At 46.4% G+C, this 25,923-nt stretch overlaps 1 protein-coding gene across 1 annotated transcript; it reads left to right on the top strand.

Moving 5' to 3' along the window:
• The first annotated feature begins 16,162 nt into the window (after nucleotides 1-16,162).
• On the top strand, nucleotides 16,163-18,567 carry LOC119350236. The gene is made up of 3 exons (XM_037618165.1): nucleotides 16,163-16,168; nucleotides 16,427-16,807; nucleotides 17,274-18,567. Exons 1-3 carry the CDS (start codon nucleotides 16,163-16,165, stop codon nucleotides 17,586-17,588), a joined length of 702 nt encoding a protein of 233 aa, XP_037474062.1. The 3' UTR covers nucleotides 17,589-18,567.
• Nucleotides 18,568-25,923: the final 7,356 nt, after the last annotated feature.

Raw genomic sequence — 25,923 nt, 5'->3', positions numbered from 1 at the left:
GGACCCCCGGACCCCTTTCGGCACTCCCGGTACAATACCGATAAAGTGCGAAACTTTTCCGGCGACCAAAATAAGACTTCCCATACATAAATCTTTACCTCCGGACCATTCCGGAACTCCTCGTGACGTCCGGGATCTCATCCGGGACTCCAAACAACATTCGGTAACCACATACAAACTTCCTTTATAACCCTAGCGTCATCGAACCTTAAGTGTGTAGACCCTACGGGTTCGGGAACCATGCAGACATGACCGAGACAACTCTCCGGCCAATAACCAACAGCGGGATCTGGATACCCATGTTGGCTCCCACATGTTCCACGATGATCTCATTGGATGAACCATGATGTCAAGGACTCAATCGATCCCGTATGCAATTCCCTTTGTCTAGCGGTATAGTACTTGCCCGAGATTCGATCGTCGGTATACCGATACCTTGTTCAATCTCGTTACCGGCAAGTCTCTTTACTCATTCCGTAACACATCATCCTGTGATCAACCCCTTGGTCACATTGTGCACATTATGATGATGTCCTACCAAGTGGGCCCAGAGATACCTCTCCATTTACACGGAGTGACAAATCCCAGTCTCGATTCGTGCCAACCCAACAGACACTTTCGGAGATACCTGTAGTGCACCTTTATAGCCACCCAGTTACGTTGTGACGTTTGGTACACCCAAAGCATTCCTACGGTATCCGGGAGTTGCACAATCTCATGGTCTAAGGAAATGATACTTGACATTAAAAAAAGCTTTAGCATACGAACTACGATCTTTGTGCTAGGCTTAGGATTGGGTCTTGTCCATCACATCATTCTCCTAATGATGTGATCCCGTTATCAACGACATCCAATGTCCATGGTTAGGAAACCGTAACCATCTATTGATCAACGAGCTAGTCAATAGAGGCTTAGTAGGGACATGGTGTTGTCTATGTATCCACACATGTATCTGAGTTTCCTATCAATACAATTATAGCATGGATAATAAACGATTATCATGAACAAGGAAATATAATAATAACCAATTTATTATTGCCTCTAGGGCATATTTCCAACAGTCTCCCACTTGCACTAGAGTCAATAATCTAGTTCACATCGCCATGTGATTAACACTCAAAGGTCACATCACCATGTGACCAACATCCAAAGAGTTTACTAGTGTCACTAAACTAGTTCACATCATCATGTGATTAAGACTCAATGAGTTCTGGGGTTTGATCATGTTCTGCTTGTGAGAGAGGTTTTAGTCAACGGATCTATAACATTAAGATCCGTATGTACTTCGCAAATCTATAGGTCATATTGTAAATGATGCTTCAACGCTCCACTTGGAGCTACTCCAAATGGTTGTTCCACTATATGTATCCAGTTTGCTACTCAGAGTCATTCGGATAGGTGTTAAAGCTTGCATCGTCGTAACCCTTTACGCCGAACTCTTTATCACCTCCATAATCGAGAAACATTTCCTTATTCCTCTAAGGATAATTTTTGACCGGTGTCCAATGATCCGTTCCTGGATCACTCTTGTACCCCTTGACTGACTCATGGCAAGGCACACATCCGGTGCGGTACACAGCATAGCATACTATAGAGCCTACATCTGAAGTGTAGGGGACGGCCTTCGTCCTTTGTCTCTCTTCTGTCGTGGTCAAGCTTTAACTCTTAACTTCATACCTTACATCTCAGGCAAGAACTCCTTCTTTGACTGATCCATCTTGAACACCTTCAAGATCATGTCAAGGTATATGCTCATTTGAAATTATCATTAAGCGTTTTGATCTATCCTCATAGATCTTGATGCTCAATGTTCAAGTAGCTTAATCCAGGTTTTCACTTGAAAAACACTTTTCAAATAACCCTATATGCATTCCAGAAATTCTACATCATTTCTGATCAACAATATGTCAACAACATATACTCATCAGAAATTCTATATTGCTCCCACTCACTTCTTTGGAAATACAAGTTTCTCATAAACTTTGTATAAACCCAAAATCTTTGATCATCTTATCAAAGTACATATTCCAACTCCGAGATGCTTACTCCAGTCCTTAGAAGGATCGCTGGAGCTAGCATACCTTTTAGCATCCTTAGGATCGACAAAACCTTTCTGATTGTATCACATACAACCTTTCCTTACGAAAACTGGTAAGGAAACTTGTTTTGACATCCATTTGCCAGATTTCATAAATGCAGTTTGTGCTAACATGATTCCGACGGACTTCAAGCATCGCTACAGATGAGAAAATCTCATCGTAGTCAACTCCTTGAACTTGTGAAAAAACTCTTCGCCACAAGTCGAGCTTCATAGACGGTGACGTTACCGTCCATGTCCGTCTTCTTCTTAAAGATCCATTTATCTCAATGGCTTGCCGATCATCGGGCAAGTCCACCAAAGTCCATGCTTTGTTATGATACATTGATCCTATCTCGGATTTCATGGCTTATAACCATTTGTCGGAATATGGGCCCACCATCGCTTCTCCATAGCTCGTAGGTTCATTGTTGTATAGCAACATGACCTTCAAGACAGGATCACCGTACCACTCTGAAGCAGTATGCGTCCTTGTCACCCTACGAGGTTCGGTAGTGACTTGATCTGAAGCTTCATGATCACTATCATAAGCTTCCACTTTAATTGGTGTAGGTGCCACAGGAACAACTTCATGTGCCCTGCTACACACTTGTTGAAGTGACGGTTCAATAACTTCATCAAGTCTCCACTATCCTCCCACTCAATTCTCGAGACAAACCTTTCCTCGAGAAAGGACCCGATTCAAGAAACAATCCCTATTGCTTTCGGATCTGAATTAGGAGGTATACCCAACTGTTTTGGGTGTCCTATGAAGATGCATTTTATCCGCTTTGGGTTCGAGCTTATCAACCTGAAACTTTTTCACATAAGCGTCGCAACCCCAAAATTTTTAAGAAACGACAACTTAGGTTTCTCCAAACGGTGTCGTCTCAATGGAATTACGTGGTACCCTATTTAAAGTGAGTGCGGTTGTCTCTAATGCCTAACCCATGAACGATAGTGGTAATTCGATAAGAGACATCATGGTACGCACCATATCCAATAGGGTGCAACTATGATGTTCGGACACACCATCACACTATGGTGTTCCAGGCGGTATTGGTTGTGAAATAATCTCCACAATGTCTTAATTGTGTGCCAAACTCGTAACTCAGATACTCATCTTTATGATCATATCATAGACATTTTATCCTCTTGTCACGATGATCTTCAACTTCACTCTGAAATTACTTGAACCATTCAATAATTCAGACTTGTGTTTCAAAGTAAATATACTCAACATCTACTCGAATCATCTGTGAAGTAAGAACATAAAAATATTCACTGCATGCCTCAGCACTCATTGGACTGCACACATCAAAATGTGTTACTTCCAACAAGTTGCTATCTTGTTCCATCTTACTGAAAAAGAGGCCTTTCAGTCATCTTGCCCATGTGGTATGATTTGCATCTCAAGTGATTCAAAATCAAGTGAGTCCAAACGATCCATCTACATGGAGTTTCTTCATGTGTATACACCAATAGACATGGTTCGCATGTCTCAAACTTTTCAAAAACGAGTGAGTCCAAAGATCCATCAACATGGAGCTTCTTCATGCGTTTTACACCAATATGACTTACATGGCAGTGCCACAAGTAAGTGGTACTATCATTACTATCTTATATCTTTTGGCATGAAAATGTGTATCACTACGATCGAGATTCAATAAACCATTCCTTTAGTTGCAAGACCATTGAAGGTATTATTCAAATAAATAGAGTAACCATTATTCTCCTTAAATGAATAACCGTATTGCGATAGACATAATCCAATCATGTCTATGCTCAACGCAAACACCAAATGACAATTATTCAGGTTTAATACTAATCTTGATGGTAGAGGGAGCGGGCGATGTTTGATCACATTAACCTTGGAAAGACTTCCAACACATATCGTCAGCTCACCTTTAGCTAGTCTCCGTTTATTCTGTAGCTCTTTTATTTTGAGTTACTAACACTTAGCAACCGAACCGGTATCTACCCTGGTGCTACTACGAGTACTAGTAAAGTACACATTAACATAATGTATATCCAATATACTTCTATCGACCTTGCCAGCCTTCTTATCTACCAAGTATCTAGGGTAATCCTGCTCCGATGGTTGTTCCCCTTATTACAGAAGCACTCAGTCTCGGGTTTAGGTTCAACCTTGGGTTTCTTCACTGGAGCAGCAGCTGATTTGCCGTTTCATGAAGTATCCCTTGTTGCCCTTGCCCTTCTTGAAACTAGTGGTTTTACCAACCATCAACAATTGATGCCCCTACTTGACTTCTACTTTCGCGGTGTCAAACATCGCGAACACTTCAAGGATCATCATATCTATCCCTGATATATTATAGTTCATCACGAAGCTCTAGCAGCTTGGTGGCAATGACTTTGGAGAAACATCACTATCTCATCTGGAAGATCAACTCCCACTCGATTCAAGTGATTGTTGTACTCAGACAATCTGAGTACAAGCTCAACGATTGAACTTTTCTCCCTTAGTTTGCAGGCTAAGAGACTCGTCGGAGGTCTTACACCTCTTGACGTGGGCACGAGCCTGAAATCCCAATTCCAGCCCTCGAAACATCTCATATGTTCCGTGATGTTTCGAAAACGTCTTAGGTGCCTCAACTCTGAACCGTTTAACTGAACTATCACGTAGTTATCAAAATGTGTATGTCCTATGTTCGCAACATCAACAGACGACGTTTGGGGTTCTGCACACTGAGCGGTGCATTAAGGACATAAGCTTTCTACTGATCGCATAATCGCTACTATCAACTTTCAACTATATTTTCTCTAGGAACATATCTAAACAGTGGAACTAAAGCGCGAGCTTACGACATAATTTGCAAAGATATTTTGACTATGTTCAGGATAATTAAGTTCATCTTATGAACTCCCACTCAGATAGACATCCCTCTAGTCATCTAAGTGATTACATGATCCGAGTCAACTAGGCCATGTTCGATCATCATGTGAGACGGACTAGTCATCATCGGTGAACATCTTCATGTTGATCGTATCCTCCATACGACTCATGCTCGACCTTTCGGTCTCTTGTGTTCCGAGGCCATGTCTGTACATGCTAAGCTCGTCAAGTTAACCTAAGTGTTTCGCGTGTGTAAATCTGGCTTACACCCGTTGTATGTGAACGTAAGAATCTATCACACCCGATCGTCACGTGGTGCTTCGAAACGACGAACTTTCGCAACGGTGCACAGTTAGGGGGAACACTTTCTTGAAATTTTAATGAGGGATCATCTTATTTACTACCGTCGTTCTAAGCAAATAAGATGTATAAACATGATAAACATCACATGTAATCAAATAGTGACATGATATGGCCAATATCATATTGCTCCTTTTGATCTCCATCTTCGGGGCTCCATGATCATCATCGTCACCGGCATGACACCATGATCTCCATCATCATGATCTCCATCATCGTGTCTTCATGAAGTTGTCTCGCCAACTATTACTTCTACTACTATGGCTACCGGTTAGCAACAAAGTAAAGTAATTACATTGCGTTGTTTTAATGACACGCAGGTCATACAATAAATTAAGACAACTCCTATGGCTCCTGCCGGTTGTCATACTCATCGACATGCAAGTCGTGATTCCTATTACAATAACATGATCAATCTCATACATCACATATATCATTCATCACATTCTTTTGGCCATATCACATCACATAGCATACCCTGCAAAAACAAGTTAGACGTCCTCTAATTGTTGTTTGCATATTTTACGTGGCTGCTATGGGTTACTAGCAAGAACGTTTCTTACCTACGCAAAACCACAACGTGATATGTCAATTGCTATTTACCCTTCATAAGGACCCTTTTCATCGAATCCGTTCCGACTAAAGTGGGAGAGACTGGCACCCGCTAGCCACCTTATGCAGAAAGTGCATGTCAGTCGGTGGAACCTGTCTCACGTAAGTGTACGTGTAAGGTCGGTCCGGGCCGCTTCATCCCACAATACCGTCGAAACAAAATTAGACTAGTAACGGTAAGCATATTTAACAAGATCAACGCCCACAACTACTTTGTGTTCTACTCGTGCAAAGAATCTACGCAATAGACCTAGCTCATGATGCCATTGTTGGGGAACGTAGCACAAATTCAAAATTTTCCTACGTGTCACCAAGATCTATCTATGGAGAAACCAGCAACGAGGGGAAGGAGAGTGCATCTACATACCCTTGTAGATCGCTAAGCGGAAGCGTTCAAGAGAACGGGGTTGAAGGAGTCGTACTCGTCGTGATCCAAATCATCGGAGATCCTAGTGCCGAACGGACGGCACCTCCGCGTTCAACACACGTACAGCCCGGTAATGTCTCCCATGCCTTGATCCAACAAGGAGGGAGGGAGAGGTTGAGGAATACTCCATCCAGCAGCAGCACAACGGCGTGGTGGTGGTGGAGGAGCGTGGCAATCCTGCAGGGCTTCGCAAAGCACCTGCGGGAGAGGAGGAGGTGTCACGGGAGGGAGGGAGGCGCCAGGGCTTTTTGGTGCGGCTGCCCTTCCCTCCCCTCCCTATATATAGGGGCAAGGGAGAGGGGGGAGGCGCAGCCTTGCCCCTTCCTCCAAGGAAGGGGTGCGGCCAAGGGGGGGAGGAGTCCATCCTCCCCAAGGCACCTCGGAGGTGCCTTCCCCTTTTAGGACTCTCCCCTCCCCAAGTCTCGTTGGCGCATGGGCCTCTTGGGGCTGGTGCCCTTGGCCCATATAGGCCAAGGCGCACCCCCTACAGCCCATGTGGCCCCCCGGGGCAGGTGGACCCCCGGACCCCTTTCGGCACTCCCGGTACAATACCGATAAAGTGCGAAACTTTTCCGGCGACCAAAATAAGACTTCCCATATATAAATCTTTACCTCCGGACCATTCCGGAACTCCTCGTGACGTCCGGGATCTCATCTGGGACTCCGAACAACATTCAGTAACCACATACAAACTTCCTTTATAACCCTAGCGTCATCGAACCTTAAGTGTGTAGACCCTACGGGTTCGGGAACCATGCAGACATGACCAAGACAATTCTCCGGCCAATAACCAACAGCGGGATCTGGATACCCATGTTGGCTCCCACATGTTCCACGATGATCTCATCGGATGAACCACGATGCCAAGGACTCAATCGATCCCGTATGCAATTCCCTTTGTCTAGCGGTATAGTACTTGCCCGAGATTCGATCGTCGGTATACCGATACCTTGTTCAATCTCGTTACCGGCAAGTCTCTTTACTCGTTCCGTAACACATCATCCTATGATCAACCCCTTGGTCACATTGTGCACATTATGATGATGTCCTACCGAGTGGGCCCAGAGATACCTCTCCATTTACACGGAGTGACAAATCCCAGTCTCGATTCGTGCCAACCCAATAGACACTTTCGGAGATACCTGTAGTGCACCTTTATAGCCACCCAGTTACGTTGTGACGTTTGGTACACCCAAAGCATTCCTACGGTATCCGGGAGTTGCACAATCTCATGGTCTAAGGAAATGATACTTGACATTAAAAAAAGCTTTAGCATACGAACTACGATCTTTGTGCTAGGCTTAGGATTGGGTCTTGTCCATCACATCATTCTCCTAATGATGTGATCCCGTTATCAACGACATCCAATGTCCATGGTTAGGAAACCGTAACCATCTATTGATCAACGAGCTAGTCAACAGAGGCTTACTAGGGACATGGTGTTGTCTATGTATCCACACATGTATCTGCCTATCAATACAATTATAGCATGGATAATAAACGATTATCATGAACAAGGAAATATAATAATAACCAATTTATTATTGCCTCTAGAGCATATTTCCAACACTTAGCCCATGAAATAATGGCAGTAATCGCCCCGTGGACGGAACCATTCCTAGCCTACTTAACTAGGCAGGAACTCCCCGAAGACCAAAATGAGGCCCGCTGCATAGTTCGGCGATCTAAAGCCTACAAGGTCTATGAGGGAGAACTTTATAAGAAAAGCACAACCGGAGTCCTTCAAAGGTGTATCTCCAAAGAGGAAGGGCGAAATCTCCTGGCTGAAATTCACGCCGGACTTGGTGGGCACCACGCCGCAGCCCGGGCCCTTGTAGGCAAGGCCTTCTGTACAGGATTTTATTGGCCAACTGCCCGGGCAGATGCTCAGGACTTAGTCCAACGATGCGTCGGTTGCCAGCTCTTTGCTAATCAAAGCCACATGCCACCCACCGCCCTCAAAACTATACCCATCACCTGGCCGTTTGCGGTCTGGGGGCTTGATATGGTTGGACCCCTTAAAGGGGGAACCCACAAGCAAAAATACCTATTGGTCATGGTGGACAAATTCACCAAATGGATAGAGGCCAAGCCAGTTAAAACGGCCGAATCCGGACCCGTGATAGACTTCATATCCGGGGTAGTACACCGTTATGGTGTCCCCCACAGCATGATCACTGATAATGGCACAAACTTCACGGCCGACGAGGTTAAACTCTGGTGCAAAAATATGGGCATCAAGCTCGACTACGCTTCAGTCTATCACCCCCAAACTAACGGTCAAGTCGAGCGAGCAAATGGTCTAATCATGAGCGGCATCAAACCCAGACTAGTGCGGTCCCTCAAGGAATCTAACACGCACTGGGTAGAGGAGCTCGACTCCGTACTCTGGGGGCTGCAGACCACGCCAAACCGCACTACCGGATTCACACCATTTTTTATGATGTACGGCGCAGAGGCAGTTCTGCCCTGCGATATAATTCATGACTCACCTCGCGTGCGCATGTACGAAGAAAGAGAAGCCGAGTTGGATCGGCAGGACAGTTTGGACGCCTTAGAGGAGGAGCGGGATGTGGCAAAAGCTCGTTCCGCATTCTATCAGCAGCGGGCTCGAAGATATCAAAGCAGAGAAGTACGGGCCAAAACTTACAATGTTGGCGAACTTGTTCTACGCCTGCCGGACAAGAAAAAGGACAAACTTAAGCCCAAGTGGGAAGGTCCCTTCATCATTGACCAAGTCCTGACCGGCAGAGCATACCGTCTATGTAACGCATCTGACAACCGACTCGAGCTGAACCTATGGAATGCAGCCCGTCTCCGAAGATTCTACGCCTAACGCCGGACTCAGAGTTCGTCTCCCTCCTCCGTCCACCTTTTACATTTTCACTGTCTCTTGTCCCCCTCCTTCTTCCCACTTTTTTTTCAATGCCTTTGATAGGCTGATTTGCGCATTGTTCGCACACACTTGATGTGCTCCTAGCACTCATTATACCTGGGAGCTTCTTTAACAGAAGCTTATTTATACGGGATTCATGCCCAACACATGTGTCATACTTCCGCATGTACCTTTTATTCACCATTATATGCATCGATATGACTTAAGTTTTGGCCAAGCTGGGTTGCCTGGCTCCTGTGCTTACCCCTACGTTCCCGATTGTTCGGCTAGGAGGTAAAGGGAGCACCTCTGCGATTGTTACTGCCAGGTCAGCCGGATGTGTACCTTAGACTGGGTGAAGCCGAAAGCTAGCGTTCTTAAGGGAATATTCGGTCGGTGACTTGAAAGATGATTTATTACTTATTTAACTTATCTGCCCCCAGATGCTTTTTCTGCTCTTTTCGTAGTGTGGGCATGCACTTTAGGGCATGCCTCCCAGGGAAAGGAACCCCTAACGGAACTATTCTCCCTGGAAGATGTTTCTTACTAACCATGTAATATAACATAACTAGTTGGGCACTTGTCTGATAAATCACTAATGACCCCTACGCCTGGTCTCCATGCAGCCCCCGGTTTTTTCATAACTGAGAAGGTATTCGGACACACTCCGGACTCTAGGGTCCCAAGGTTGAAGCGAAAAGGTCGGCAAAGACAAACGATCTACAATCCGGCTAGAAGGCATTTTACATGTCATTTTCAAATCCATCGTCAAATTGACTGATTGTACTCCTCTTCGATCCCGTCTAGCAGGCTGTCTAATTTACAGTCCTGTTGGGAATACTTAGCGGCCAACTCTACTTGGCCATACATCAAGCTCATAGGGATCTCCTTCCCATCGAGCCCCACAGGCCCGACCTCGGCCATGTGGTTCGGATCCGCCTTCTTGTACCACGTCTTCACCATGGCCCAGGCCTCCCTGGCGCCTTGACGGCAGGCCGATATCTTCCACAGACGGAAGCGCTACCATGCTCCCTGAAGCTTCTCGGCAAGCCCTTCAAGGCTTTTTGGTAGGGAGACGGACGGCCATAAGGCCTGAGCGACGCCACTCATCGCTTGCCGAACACGTTCGTGCAGTTGCATCAGCTCGGGGAGTTGGTCACCCGTTGAACCGGGTATTCCCTCCGTAGGGCGACCTGTGAGCACACCTAAAGACACATTTCTGTCAATCGACTTCCTCGCCGAATTCTTATTTTCAAAGGAATTTGCTCAAGCACTTACTATAAATGCCGCGACGAAGCCGCTGATTCTCCTTCACGGAGCCAGACAGCTGGGCCCGAACATCTTTCAGCTCTTCTCCTAGATGGGTGTGGGCATCTTGGAGCTTGTTCCTCTCCTGCTGCACCTTCATAAGCACCCTCTCGCCGGCCTTCAGCTGACGCAGTAGCTGTTGCTTGGCCGGATCTAGTCCGGCGCCCTCTGCAATATTATTGTTAGATTTACGCACACGCCGCACTTTGTTAACTACTTATCTTTTCGAAGTATGTATTACCACCAGGGGTCTCTGTGGCTCCCCCTGTGGCGGCCAGTGCGGCCTCAAGTTGGGTCTTGCACTCTTGAAGCTCCTGGGACAGGTGGGTATTCTTCTCCGTAAGATCCTGCATAATAAATGATCCTTAAATTAGTTATTTTAACTATTTTAAGTCTCGGGGGCTACTGGCATATATAACTATTAAAATTACTTACCCGTATCTCCTTCACATACTGCTCCGTGGCTCTGGTTAAACCATCTTGAGCGGCACGGAGGTGCGCGTCTCCCGCATCAAAGGCATTCAACGCCTCCAGGGAGAAACACGCGTCACGAAGAACTGTCCGGCGACGCCTGTGATTCATGGTGCTCTCCACCTCAGACCAGGTGGCGGACAGCCTGTCGGCATCCTCCATTGGAGGAGCATCCGGCTCATGCCTTGTGTTTGCCTCCCCTTCCGGACCACGCGTTGGAGCATGGCTGGCGGAGGCTTGATTGACAACCTCTCCGGACACTGCCGGTGAGCGCTCTTTCTCCTGGAAAAGTTATGAGCATTAATATACCTCCTAGGGATCCTTCCCTTAAACAGCGGTGCGCCGTACCATTGCGGCGACGTTTCGATTCGCGTCGCACTCCTCTTCCGCCTGCTGGGCCGAACTGACCCTTGCTGGTCAGCCGCCGTGGGTTCAGCTTCCCGCCTTAAAGGCGCCTCCTGCGATGCACCATCGGTATAGGATGGTCAGAAATGAGCATGGATCAAATGATGGTGTCAAGACCTCGGTCGTAGTCACCTGGGAGGCCGGAAATAAACCGGGGTAGTCAGCCGTAATGGCGACTAGAGCATTGTCCATGCTAAGTTGGTGGAACACCCTGTCAATCAGCTCCACCTTTATGTCCGGATCCTCTTCGGAGGCCGATTCAAGGGATCGTTCCGGATCCTCGGGCTGTGGAGTTAGGCTTTGTATGCCCTCCACGTCCCGGTGCAGCTCCTGCGTCGAAATCACAAAGTAAGATACTTGACTTTGGAAATATGGATCGGATAGATGAACGTCCGCTTACCCAGCTCCGAGGGTTATTCATGGAGAATCCATTCAATGGACTCGTGCAGAGGAAGTCCTCCTCCTCCCCCTTGTACAAGCCGGACAGGATCTTTACCAGATCGGCAGCCGAGCCCGGCCCTCTGCGGCCATGACGGGTGGCGTCATCTTCCCCGTTGAAATCCCACATAGGGTGGCCCCTATATTGGAGCAGCTGCACCCCTCGCATAATGCACGTGGCCATGATTCCAATCATGGTCAATCCGGAGTGGGCCAGTAACCTAGTCCGGCCCATCAGATAATGGACGCTCCCATCATCCTCCCGTTGAGGGCTCTGCGGGCGCCAACTCAGGCGTTTCTTCAAGGGAGCATTGCTGAACTCCGGGAGGCCGATCCGAACTGGATCCGGCAGAGGGGCGTCCTCCATGTAGAACCATTCCGAAGGCTAGTCTTCGGACGCCTTCTTCGGGGTGCCAGATAGATATCCGGTCCCGGCGATGCGCCATATTTCGGCTCCGCCCACTTGATATATTGACCCCTCGTGAGAACGGGGTACGAGGCAAAACAATCTCTTCCACAGCGCAAAATGGGGCTCGATGCCCAAGAACAGCTCGCAAAGAGCTACAAAGCCCGCGATGTGCAAAATGGAGGCAGGTGTAAGGTGGTGAAGCTAGAGTCCGTAGAACTCCAGGAGCCCCCGGAGAAACGGATGTATGGGAAATCCGAGTCCCCTTATTAGATAAGGGACAAAGCATACCCGCTCTCCTTTGGAAGGGTTGGGGACGCTCTCCGCCTGCTTTCCACCCCTGAAGGTGGCCAGTCCGGCTCGAACCGGAACCATGAAGGCTAGGGGAAGATAACCCTCGGTTTGGAGCGCCACTAGCTCGCTGTGTGGAACTGAGCATCTCCCCCAATCTCCTGGCTAAGGGCTGGGAGCGCGAGAGGAGGAGCCGCGTCGACTATCCATGATAGAATGGATTTTTGTCAGAGGTGCTTCGATGAGTACTTGCGGAAGGAGGATGGTGTGAGTTGGATCTAGATCCTCGCCTCTCTTATAGGCGGCTCATTCGCACGGCTAGGGGGTAAAATGTAAAAATACCCTAGCTTTTCACATTCATACGACACATGGAAGAGGGCCGTAATTGGGCGTAGAAGCCAAGGAGCACAACATTTATAAGGAAGCCAGACACTATTCGACAGGAACATGAAGTTTGAAGGAGAACCCGCCTTGCAATGCCGAAGACAATATACGCGCCGGACTCGTCGTCACTGAAGCCTGGTTCGGGGGCTACTGAGGGAGTCCTGGACTAGGGGGTGTCCGGATAGCCGAACTATCATCATCGGCCGGACTCCAAGACTATGAAGATACAAGATTGAAGACTTCGTCCCGTGTCCGGAGGGTACTTTCCTTGGCGTGGAAGGCAAGCTTGGCGATACGGATATGTAGATCTCCTACCATTGTAACCGACTTTGTGCAACCCTAGCCCTCTCCGGTGTCTATATAAACCGGATGGTTTAGTCCGTAGAATAACAACAATCATACCATAGGCTAGCTTCTAGGGTTTAGCCTCCTTGATCTCGTGGTAGATCTACTCTTGTAATTCCCACATCATCAATATCAATCAACCAGGACGTAGGGTTTTACCTCCATCAAGAGGGCCCGAACCTGGGTAAAACATCGTGTCCCTTGTCTCCTGTTACCATCCGCCTAGACGCACAGTTCGGGACCCCCTACCCGAGATCCGCCGGTTTTGACACCGACACTCCTCGTCTCGCACCGTCGCCGCCCCGTCGTTCCTCCCGCAGCCTCGCGCCGCCCGCTGCGCCCTTCGCCGCCTCCCGCAGCCGCGTCCTTCGCCGCGGGAGCCGCTGCTGCAGGTCGCTGCGGGTCGCCCCGCGGAAGCCGCCGCGCCGTTAGCCCACCGCCCAGCTTGGCGTTCGCCCCGCGGGAGCCGCCGCGCCCTTAGCCCGCCGCCGAAGCCGCCCGACCGCCCAGCTTGGCGTCCGCCCCGCCGCCCGCCGTTCCTCTTCTGCTTCCCGACGGCCTAATGCAAGTAAGTTTCTTTTACACTTTCCACCAAAGGGATTGAGCAACTAGGTGGTAACAGATGCGCAATATATCGGCCACTCCTATCCTATTACTATGCTTCTTACCAATGCCTAAACTCGTCATTTGTGTTTTCTCAAAAGATGAAGAGAAGATTATCTCTGTAAACTAGAACTTCTGGTAGGTCTTTTGCTTTATTAGTGGCTCTTTTCTCTGATGATGTTCACGTCGCCCAAGCCCCATTTACAGTGAGGTGAATTGATGCGATTATATCTTCATGCTAACAGTAACACCCTTTTTGTTTCAGACAGTGACAATGATCAGCACATGTAAAGCCGCTTTTATCTATGGGGAACCCAGAGACTGTTGCTCCCCCACCAATGCTTGATTGTAGCCAATCATTTGTAAGTTCCTTTTACTCTCCAAATCCTGTAAGATCTTTTACATTTCAAGGTGATTACATATCCCATTTATATCTCCATGGTTCACTTATGAGTTCTTTAAATTCGTTTACGATTTGTTGGGTTTTGGAGATCTTATTCATTCTGCTATGGCTTGGCCTCATCGAGAAGATAATCTTTTTACCTCCTTATTGCTGAGTTCAATTACTGTTGCTTACCGTTGCGAAGCAACAGAACACACTAGAAGTGTTCTCTTAAAGGATAAAGAAGTGCATAAGCAGATCTTCCATTGTTTTCGCATTAAGGGCTTGAGCTTTATTGACCGCTTCAGAAATAATGGAAACAAATGGATAGGATTGACTGAAATCATATTTTGATCCTGCCAATGCACATGATAGTGGTCATATTTAATTATCGGCCACTCCTATCCTATTACTATGCTTCTTACGTTGTGTGCCTGTATGAATTTCCCAGAGAGCCGCCATGGGCACTCTGGTTGGCAACAGCTTCTCCACCTCTTCTCTGGTGAGGAAAACGTTGCATGATATTCAAAGAATATGCAACTTTCCTACATGATTCAGTTTCTATAATTTCCTATTGTTGTGGTTATGTAAAAAAATGTCTAGACCAAGATTATTTATTCTAGAAAGGAAAAGGTAAAAGGAAGAAGAATAGTACCTCTTTCAATACCACGGTTCATGGCGAACCAATGCCAGTGTTATGTGTTTGCTGATTTCTTAACCAAACTAATGATTTGGTACAACTTCTGTTGTTTCTTCTATATGATATCAGTTTTTCAAATCACAAAAGTATTTCCCTAGCTTTGTTTTTGATATATGCAGGCTGACCATTCTAAGTTATTGGGCTTCTGCTACAAACTGAAGTAAATCCTCTATGTCTTTGCATTGTGGACTTGGGCACTGAACTTTCAAAAATAGTATGACCTCGACCCTTTAAATGTAACTAGCAAAAAGGGCCCGTGCGTTGCAACGGGAGAAAAATATCGTAAAACCTGCTCCGTGTGATAGTACGCGCCATTTCTTATATACAGTTCTGATAAACATAAGTAATAAGTTTATACTGTTCATTTTTTTGAAGTATGAAGTATGGACGCAAAGAAGCCACCCTAACATCCTTCATTTGATGGAAGGGTAGGGGTGCATGGAATAGTCTAGTAATCGGTTCTATATTTTATTTTTGGGAAAAACACAAACATTTTATTATTTTAAAATAATTAAACAATTTGAATTTTTAATCTTTTAGCAGAACTGAAACATGTTTTGAAAATGAACATTCTTTACACATGTTTTTCTGAACGAGAATTTTTAAATATAATTTTAATTAAAACATTTTTGGGGGATTCTAAGATCTTTTTTAAACATATATATATATTTAAAAACATGTTTTTTTTAAAACAAGAAAAGGTACGCGATTTAAAAAAAACACACACTCGATGCCCATACTATGTAGTATAAAGTTGAGAAAGTCGTAGGGATGTCCTTGGATGGCGCCTCCTTCAGCTTAGCACTGTCATCGGCTGGAAGAGGAATGTTGTATTTGTTTCTAGCCGGATATACAGACGATGGGATTGTTGTATACTATTCGAGGGTTTAATAACTAATTCAAAAGTTTTTGTAGAATTTTCAAAAGATTTTGTTGGGCGAAAGAGTAATGGTGCATTGAATTGGGATTGTTTATACAAATTTTTTGTTAATATTCGAAAGCAAAGAGATAATGTTGGTTATTTGTTTTGCAAGATTATATTTTGTTCCTTTTCTTTTGCATTATTTGAACTTGGCCAACATCACCATAAAAAAGCAAGCTTTTCTGTGTTACCCATCACATGTAAATTTCAATTGGATTGTCTAGAAAAAAAGGTAAACTTCAAGATGCATCGTGATCACTCTTCATCCAACCCTCTCTCTCCTTCTTATCTCACCAACGATGTCGGTAACATCCAGAGTTGGGGAATATCTTAATTGCCAAGTCCCGGTGAGCTCCAAATATCTTCTTCCTTAAGAACTATTTATTCAAATATTTTACTCATTTTTAATTATTGTATATCACATGATGTATTCATAAGATGTGGTAGGCATAAAAATTAAACTATAACAGTGTCAACAAACAACAGTAACCAATTATTACCAATTATTATATTGGTGCTCATTTAGAAGAAAAATAAAATGCATTCGGTGCTGGCACGTATAGCAACATCTAGGAGCTTCTGGTCGGTGCAGCCAACTAAAAAAGCAATCCACACCGAGAGCTATCTCCCACTGCGTGCCTTATCCACTTCGCCTCTTCTCCCTGCTCCAGCCACACACACACCCACGCGACCGTGCTCCAGTCCACGGCGCCGCGTTCCCCTTCTCTCTTCCCTCCTCTCTACAATCCTCCAAGCTTTCGTCGGCCACTTGCGGGGCGGCTGCGTATGGGCTCCGGGTGGCCGGGGCTGCGCGCGGGGGCAGGCTGGGGCTGTGGCGGAGGCGTGGCAGCGGTGGCCGGCGGCTGCTTGAAGGGGCCGCGTGGATCTGCCGCCGGGGCTTCGGATCGGCGTTGTCGTCTGAGCCCCGAGTTTTCGACGCCGAGGTCAGCGCTCCTTGAGCATTCATGTACATTCGTCCACAGCCAGTGGATGAAATCGATCCAGCGTCGTAGCTAGCTTGTACTGCTCCATGTGCAGACATGAGTTTTATCAGAGCCGGTGAAGCATTTGCACTTCAAGCTACCTCTGACTCCTTCATTCACTGTTTAGTGGCTAGGCCATCAATAACGGAACTGCTGCGCGGACGACAACAGTATGCACGACAGATGAACGATGCGGGATCAAACGGTCTGTTGGACTCTGCTACATGCATGGACGGACAGGGATCTGTTGTCGTGCATGAATCGTGCGCACAGCATCGTGTGTGTAGCACTGCTCTATTGCTTTATCCATTGGGCAATCTGCAGCAGTATATCTACTTGGCAATGACAAACATATACTGATCGATGATATACACTTGTAGATTATGGTGAATTGTACTTATCCGCGCTTATCTTTTGGTCTGAACAGAGCTTGGCGATCCAGAGGGTGCTGGTCTCTGTCGGTGGACATTCGATGACAAATGAAAAAAACAGAGGCAACCAATTCAGCGAGGCCGCCCACCCAGCAAAACGCACCAAAGAACCAATTCTTTCTTTACCAGAGAAGAAGAAGGCGAGGCCCAATCTCAGCCGCCGTCCGTCCTTACCTGCCTACGTCCGGCGGGCCGATGGGGGGCCCGACCTGAGGCGACATGGCCCTCCCAAGAGAGAAGCAGGCGTCGGGGCTGTGCAGGCCGTCCATGGCGATGGAGACGCCCGGGCAGGAAGGGCTCAATCCGGATGAACCAGCCCGCACCGAGCCCGGCCGCCTCAAGAGGAGCTCGTCTCTCTGCCTGCCTGCGGCTCACCGGAGCCGCCATCGCCGGCGACCGCCTCCCTCACCTTGTGCCCCTTCTCCTTCGCCTTTGTTCCTCTCTTCCCCGAGGAGCGGGGAGCCGGCGAATCCGTCGGTCAGGAGCTGGGCGGCGCGCCGGCGCCCTCCATCATCGCGGCCGTTTGGGAAGGGACGCGGTCCTGGTCGATGCGGTGTGTGGCGGGCGACGCAGGGCAGGAGGTGGCGGCGGGATGAAGGTACATGCGATGGGGCACCGGCAAACAGAGGCGGACGATGGAGGTGCTGCAGGAGCGGCGCTCGACTGCGAGGTGAGGAGGAGGAGCAGAGGAAGGGGAGGCTGGAGGTGATCCTCGCTGACGATGGTGGGACGCAGGCGTGAGCAGGAGGATGAGAGGAAACGGGACAGCGGCCTGCTGGTGGCTGCCGGTGACGCCGGGTGGCGAGGGGTCGTCGAAGCGGCGTCGTGCACGCCGGCGCCAAGCGGCGGCGAGTGGCCGTCGGTGGAGTCTTGGAATGGATAAGGAATATAAGGGCTGACTGCAGACTGCGGGCTAAATTTTAACTAACGCAGGGCTCTTTTGCAACAATGAAACGTTTTTTAGGAACTCACTTGATAAAGGACTGCGGGTTGAATTCAACAAACAACAGGGGCTTTTTTGAAAACATGACAATGACGGACGACAAAAACCTAATTATCTTTATTATTTGGTAAAGATAAAGATGATCGTTTAGTTCTGGTTGTAGCCGTTGATAATGCGTCTACGTATTTTCTTTACTATGGGTTAATTGTTATAACCCATAGGTTACTAGGATTTGTGCTTTAAATGATTTTCTTACCCTTTTGTGCAAATGAGGCACAAGATTGATCACATTTATGCAGAGTATCCCGGCCCCGAATTTTACTGGCAAGCAACACCAATTTGGATTATCCAGATAAGCCAACCATATGTTTGATTAGGAAACAGCGAACCAGTGTTGTATATTTGTTCTTTTCCCCTGATGACCATGTTCGTTCTTCTGGACAGTTGGACACGGCATATCTATTTGCCTTCTCCTAATGTACAAGCCATTTAAGATTTTATTCGTTTTCTACTAATGTTACTTCATATGAGATCAAGGTTATGACAATCTGCAATTTTTTCTGCTAGCATATATCTGTTCTGGATGCGTTGATTTTGTTGGAAATATGAGCAATTTACCGAATGATTTTATTAACAGAAATAGTAGATAAAACATGACTAAAATAGAAAATATAAAGCAAGTCATGCAATCTGACAGAGAGAAGGTAAACATCGTCTGCATATATGAACTTGAGGTAAACACATCTAGAACAGTCACTAGATGAAGTTGCTTATACGACATAGAACCTAACATACGTAGGACAGAAATTAGAGCCAAGAACTGTAGCAGGACTTCTAACAGAAAGGAGAAGAACACGTACGGCACAGCAGCAGCAGAAGTGCTGGACTTGGGGTCGGTGTCCTCGCCTGCCATGTCATCGAGGAGGTCGTGGACGTCGGGGAAGAAGTCGTCGTCGGGGAAGTAGTCGTCGGCGACCGGATCGTCCGTGATGAGTCAGCCAGTAGTCGCGCAGAGCGCTCCCCAAAAACCATATCACCCTTCTCCCGTACAGGACTCAAAGAGTGCAGTTTCGGAGGCCTACTGTCCTGACCTGCGGTGCACGCCGCAAGCCGGGATGGAGAAGATCGTAGCAGCAGTGCAGTGCTCAAGAACCGGTGGCGAGAGGAAGAAGTAGTTCTGGTGCATCTTGCTGAGAGGAGCGACCTCCCTTTTATAGGCGCAAGAGAAGGAGGCGAGAGGGCAGCGCCGGGAGCTGAAGGGACCGAGGGAGATGAAACGAATAGACAACAGCCGAAGGGTGCAGCGTTCGCATTTAATCTCCACTACAGCAAAAACTTTCCATCTCCCGAGTGACCTTTCGTATACCCGTAGTGCGTGGCAAAAATTTAGACATCGGCTCGGCTCATTCCCGCAACCCGCGGCGCGTCGTGACGAGGCGAGGCGTGGCGTGGCGTGGCAAGGCGGGCGGCGGAGGAGGAGCGCGCGTGGATGTCCCTCTTGTTCTCATGCTCATACAAGTGGGGAAAGAACCCCCCTTATAAGGAGGTCCAACTCCCACTAAACTAGCAATGTGGGACTAAACTTTTAGTAGTATCCCTTGCCTTGCACAAATGGGCTAAGTGGGCCTCTAGGATTTATTAGGAATTTCTGAAATAGTTATTGGGCTGCCCAAAATAGACTAAATTCCAGCAATCCCCCACCAGAACCCAGAGGCACACAGAAATTTGCCTTTGGTTCCAAAACACTGTTTTATATACCGGTACTGCAGTGGAGACTGTTAAGTTAAACTTCCACCTAGAACTCTATGCTACACTAGTAAGCAACTTGAACAGTGAACTGGGCCTTGAACTGCAAGTTTTCTGCGAATCTAGCTTCACATAAAGCCTTGACCGATACGTGGCTACCGTGGGTCTTCCCCGCGGGTGGAGCTTATGCGTCATACTCCGTGACCTTTCATGAGTTTACTAGAGAGAACCCTATTCTCATAGATTGCGACGTTTGACAATCATACTCATATAGGTGTGTTCTTCAAAAGATGTTCTGCAGGATAACATCTCTGCTTAAATAAGCCACTTAGAACACATTAAGATATACATCAATCTGCCATGCAGATTAAGAGAGTATTGCATCTTCATGGAGTGGTATTGTGAATAGTAGGGATACTCTCCTCTCAGTTGACCAACAGCTTGTCTTCCACATCCAATTCACGGGATCTCCGATCACAAAGAATAGGTTACCACTGTGAACAACTCATATTGTGGGTCTCATACCCATCTCCCTTGATGCATTATCTATCACATTACGTGATAGACCCTTAGTAAAAGGATCTGCCAGATTTTTAGACGTTTGGACATAATCCAATGCAATAACTCCAGAGTTTTTCATTTTCCTGACAGACTTTAACCTTCTCTGAACATGTCTTGATGACTTCATGTTATCCTTTGAGCTGCTCACTTTTGTGATCACAATTTGATTGTTGCAGTTCATAAGGACACCCGGTACAGGTTTCTCAACAACCGGCAAGTCATTCAAGAGTCGGCGAAGACAATCTGCTTCGACCGTAGCTGTATCTAGTGCTGTGAGTTCTGCTTCCATAGTTGACCTCGTTAAGATGGTCTGCTTGCAAGACTTCCAAGAAACAGCGCCACCTCCATGAGTGAATACATAACCGCTTGTGGCCTTTATCTCATCAGCATCCGAGATCCAGTTTGAGTCACTATACCCTTCAAGCACCTTTGGATGCCCAGTGTAGTGAATTCCATAATTCGCAGTGCCTTTCAAATAACGCAAAACTCTCTCTAGAGCTTTCCAATGCACATCTCCTGGTTTTGAAACAAACCGACTTAGTTTGCTAACAGCAAAAAAGATGTCAGGTCTTGTAGCACTTGCTAAGTACATAAGCGAGCCAATAATCTGAGAATACTTCAATTGATCTCTAGCAATTCTTCGATTCTTTCGAAGCAGCACGCTAGCATCATATGGTGTTGGAGAGGGCTTGCAGTCACTATAGCCAAAGCGGCTCAAGATCTTTTCCACATAGTGAGATTGAAGCAATGTAATCCCACCATCATCATCTCTCAACAACTTGATGTTCAGAATGACATCAGCCACTCCTAAATCCTTCATCTCAAAATAGTGAGATAGGAAATCCTTGACCTCCTTAATAACATTCAGATTTGTTCCGAAAATTAGTATGTCATCAACATACAAGCAAAGCATAACTCCCTCGCCCCCACCATGGCGATAGTACATACATTTGTCAGCTTCGTTCACAACAAAGCCTGCAGCTGTTAAAGTTCTTTCAAACTTCTCATGCCACTGTTTGGGTGCTTGCTTGAGTCCATACAAGGACTTCAGCAACTTGCACACTTTCCCTTCCTGACCATCTACTACAAACCCATCTGGTTGTTCCATATAAATTTCCTCATCCAACTCTCCATTTAGGAAAGCAGTCTTAACATCCATTTGATGAACGAGAAGACCATGTGAGGCAGCTAGTGAAAGTAGAACTCGGATAGTGGTCAGTCGAGCCACAGGTGAGTAAGTATCAAAGAAATCTTCACCTTCCTTTTGGGTATAACCTTTAGCCACGAGCCGAGCCTTGTACTTTTCAATAGTACCATCAGGCCTAAGCTTCTTCTTGAATACCCATTTGCATCCTATAGGTTTGCACCCATAAGGACGATCAGTTATCTCCCAAGTTTCATTCACCAAGATGGAATCCATCTCGCTACGAACTGCTTCCTTCCAGTAGTCAGCATCTTCAGATGCATAGGCCTCTGAAATAGAACTGGAAGTGTCATCTATGAGATACACAAGAAAATCATCACCAAAGGACTTTGCAGTCCTCTATCTCTTGCTCCTAATAGGAACTTCATTGTTCTCCTCCACAGGACTTTCAAAGTGTTCCATCGAAATGGCAGGTTCGGTAATTGTAACTGGTTCCTGATTCGATGAACTAGGCATCTCCTGATTAGATGAGGTAGCCATATCCTTCAGGGGAAAGATATCTTCAAAGAAAGTCGCATCATTTGACTCCATGATCGTACCGACATGCATATCAGGTACCTCAGATTTTACAACCAAGAATCTATAGCCAATGCTATGAAAAGCATATCCCAAGAAAACACAATCCACAGTCTTTGGTCCAAGTTTTCGCTTCTTTGGAATTGGAACATTGACTTTCGCCAAACAACCCCATGTTCGCAGATAAGAGAGTTTTAACCTTTTCTTCTCCCACTCCTCGAATGGAGTTATCTCTTTGTTCTTTGTGGGGACTCGATTTAGGACATGACACGCTGTCAATATCGCCTCCCCCCACCATGCCTTGGAGAGACCCGATGTGTCTAACATGGCGTTAACCAAATCAGTTAGAGTACGGTTCTTTCTTTCGGCCACCCCATTTGACTGAGGTGAGTAGGGAGGGGTCCTCTCATGGATTATACCATGTTTCGGACAAAAAGAATCAAATTCATTGGAAAAATACTCTCCACCATGGTCGGACCTAAGCCTCTTGATTTTTCGATCAAGTTGGTTTTCCACTTCAGCTTTATAGATCTTGAAAAATTTCAAAGCCTCATCCTTAGATTTCAGAAGATACACACAGCAGTATCTAGTGAAGTCGTCAATTAATGTCATGAAATATTTCTTTCCACCTTTTGTCAAAACACCATTCATTTCACATAGATCTGAATGTATAAGTTCTAGTGGTGCAAGATTTCTCATTTCCGCAGTCACGTGAGATTTACGAGGTTGCTTAGCTTGCACACACACTTGACACTTAGATCCCTTAACGGTGGTGAAACTAGGGATTAAGTTCAACTTCGCTAGTCGCGACATGCAACCAAAGTTAACATGACAGAGTCGTGAATGCCACACATTTGATTCACTATTGTTGCAAATATGATTAACAACTTTATTGCAAACGTCTGATAAGGATAAACGAAACAGGCCTCCTGACTCATAGCCTTTACCAACAAAGGTTCCATACTTGGATATTACAAATTTATTTGACTCAAAGACAAGCTTATAGCCATCTCTACACAGAAGAGATCCGCTAACAAGATTTTTATTGACGGAGGGGACATAATGCACGTTCTTCAGCCGCACGATCTTCCCTGAAGTAAACTTCAGATCGCCGTGCTAACACCACGAACAGAAGCACTTGAACTGTTCCCCGTCAGCACGGTTGAAGTCCCTGCGGTCTGATAAGACGAAAACATGGAAATATCACCACATACATGCACATTAGCACCCGTGTCAATCAACCAGTCAGGAGAATGACATACTGAAAGAATAGTGGGAAATATACCATACCCAGCATCCTTCATGTCAGTGTCTCCAATGACAACATTGGCGGTCTTGCCGCCTTTTCCAGGATGACGCTTGTCATAGCGATTAGGGCAACTAGGAGCCCAATGATCAGGATCTCCACACACATGACAAGCACCTTTCTTCTTGCCATTCTTCTTCTTGAAGTTCGTGTGTTGCACAGCCTTGTTCTTCCCATCAAACTTTGCTTTACCATCAAACTTGCCCTTATTCTTGAACTTGTGGGGCTGGAAGTTCTGCTTCTGTACCACATTGGCACTAGATCTTCCCTCAATACCTCGAGCACGTGTGTCCTTTGCTCTCGCCTTTTCTTCCACATCAAGAGTACCAATGAGATCCGGAACGGAAAACCCATGTCTCTTATGTTTCAGTAAGGTAGCAAAGTTCCTCCATGAAGGAGGAAGCTTAGTGATGATACCGCCGGCAACAAACTTGTCTGGTAACATGCAATTGAAGTGCTCAAGTTCTCTAGCAAATGACTGTATCTCATGAGCCTGCTCAACCACGGAGCGCTCTTCAGTCATCCTGTAATCATAGAATTGCCTCATGATGTACAGCTCAGTGCCGGCATCCAAGACCCTAAACTTGGCCTCGAGTGCGTCCCACATATCTTTTCCATTATCAATTGACGCATAAGCATCAACTATGTTCTCTCCAAGAACACTCAAGAGCGCAGCCTTAAACAAGGTATCCATTTTCTGAAAAGCTTGTGCCTGTTGGGCATCTTGCTCTCCTTTAGGTTTGCCAAGAGTGGCGTCATAACAACTCATGGTTTGAAACCATAAGACTGCTCTCACGCGCCACCTCTTATAGTGGATACCCTCAAACATAGGAGGTCTCATGGAAGCAGCAAAACCACTTGGGGTAAATTGCCTATAATAAGGTTTTTGGATTGTTGGAAATATGAGAAATTTACCGAATGATTTTATTAACAGAAATAGTAGATAAAACATGACTAAAATAGCAAATATAAATCAAGTCATGCAATCTGACAGAGAGAAGGTAAACATCGTCTGCATATATGAACTTGAGGTAAACACATCTAGAACAGTCACTAGATGAAGTTGCTTATACGACATAGAACCTAACATACGTAGGACAGAAACTAGGGCCAAGAACTGTAGCAGGACTTCTAACAGAAAGGAGAAGAACACGTATGGCACAGCAGCAACAGAAGCGCTGGACTTGGGGTCGGTGTCCTCGCCTGCCATGTCGTCGAGGAGGTCGTGGACGTCGGGGAAGTAGTCGTCGGCGACCGGATCATCCGTGATGAGTCAGCCAGTAGTCGCGCAGAGCGCTCCCCAAAAACCTTATCACCCTTCTCCTGTACAGGACTCAAAGAGTGCGGTTTCGGAGGCCTACTGTCCCGACCTGTGGTGCACGCCGCAAGCCGGGATGGAGAAGCCGGTGGCGAGAGGAAGAAGTAGTTCTGGTGCATCTTGCTGAGAGGAGCGACCTGTATACCCGTAGTGCGTGGCAAAAATTTAGACATCGGCTCGGCTCATTCCCGCAACCCGCGGCGAGGCGGGCGGCGGAGGAGGAGCACGCGTGGATGTCCCTCTTGTTCTCATGCTCATACAAGTGGGGAAAGAACCTCCCTTATAAGGAGGTCCAACTCCCACTAAACTAGCAATGTGGGACTAAACTTTTAGTAGTATCCCTTGCCTTGCACAAATGGGCTAAGTGGGCCTCTAGGATTTATTAGGAATTTCTGAAATAGTTATTGGGCTGCCCAAAATTGACTAAATTCCAGCAGATTTAACCAAAGGAGTGTTATGTTCTCTTCTGATACACTTATTCATTAATGAGATTTTGAAGGAAAGTTATGAACACATGTATATGTGGCATACCTTATTTTGAAGTATGGCCAGCAGTAGCTCAGAACAATAAGAATGACCATTTTTTTTAAACTTTTGTACAGAGGCATGCTTAGGTACATTGAAAAACAGATGGCAAAATTCTGGTTAATGGTCGCGCGCTTGGGATTGTCATGAGAGAAATTCGACGAGCTAATTAGTCCAACAAACTTTTATAAGTATTAAGGAGATCTTATCTTGGCCTCTACTAAAGCTCCCCACAACGGTTACCAGCTGGCCCTTTGACACGATTTGGATGATGTAGGTGTGATGAACTGTAATGTGATGACCTCTGTAATTCTTTATTGACAATGAGTCATTGCTATTCATAATCAAGTTTTCCTGGGCGGCAAGCAAGTGGTAGTTTTCCCCCAAAAAAGAAGCTAGTGCTGGTTTATCCTCATTTGCTTTGATAGGGGAGAAGATCAGCATTTAAACGGAGCCAATGCTCTTACTGAATTGACATAAGCCGGAAACTGTAAAACGGCCGTGACCAAACAGAAATCTCAGAGCGC

Source organism: Triticum dicoccoides, chromosome 1B (genome assembly GCF_002162155.2).
Source record: "Triticum dicoccoides isolate Atlit2015 ecotype Zavitan chromosome 1B, WEW_v2.0, whole genome shotgun sequence".
Classification (NCBI taxonomy): domain Eukaryota; kingdom Viridiplantae; phylum Streptophyta; class Magnoliopsida; order Poales; family Poaceae; genus Triticum; species Triticum dicoccoides.
The sequence above is the reverse complement of the archived record's forward strand: the minus strand, read 5'-3'. Positions and strand labels throughout refer to the sequence as shown.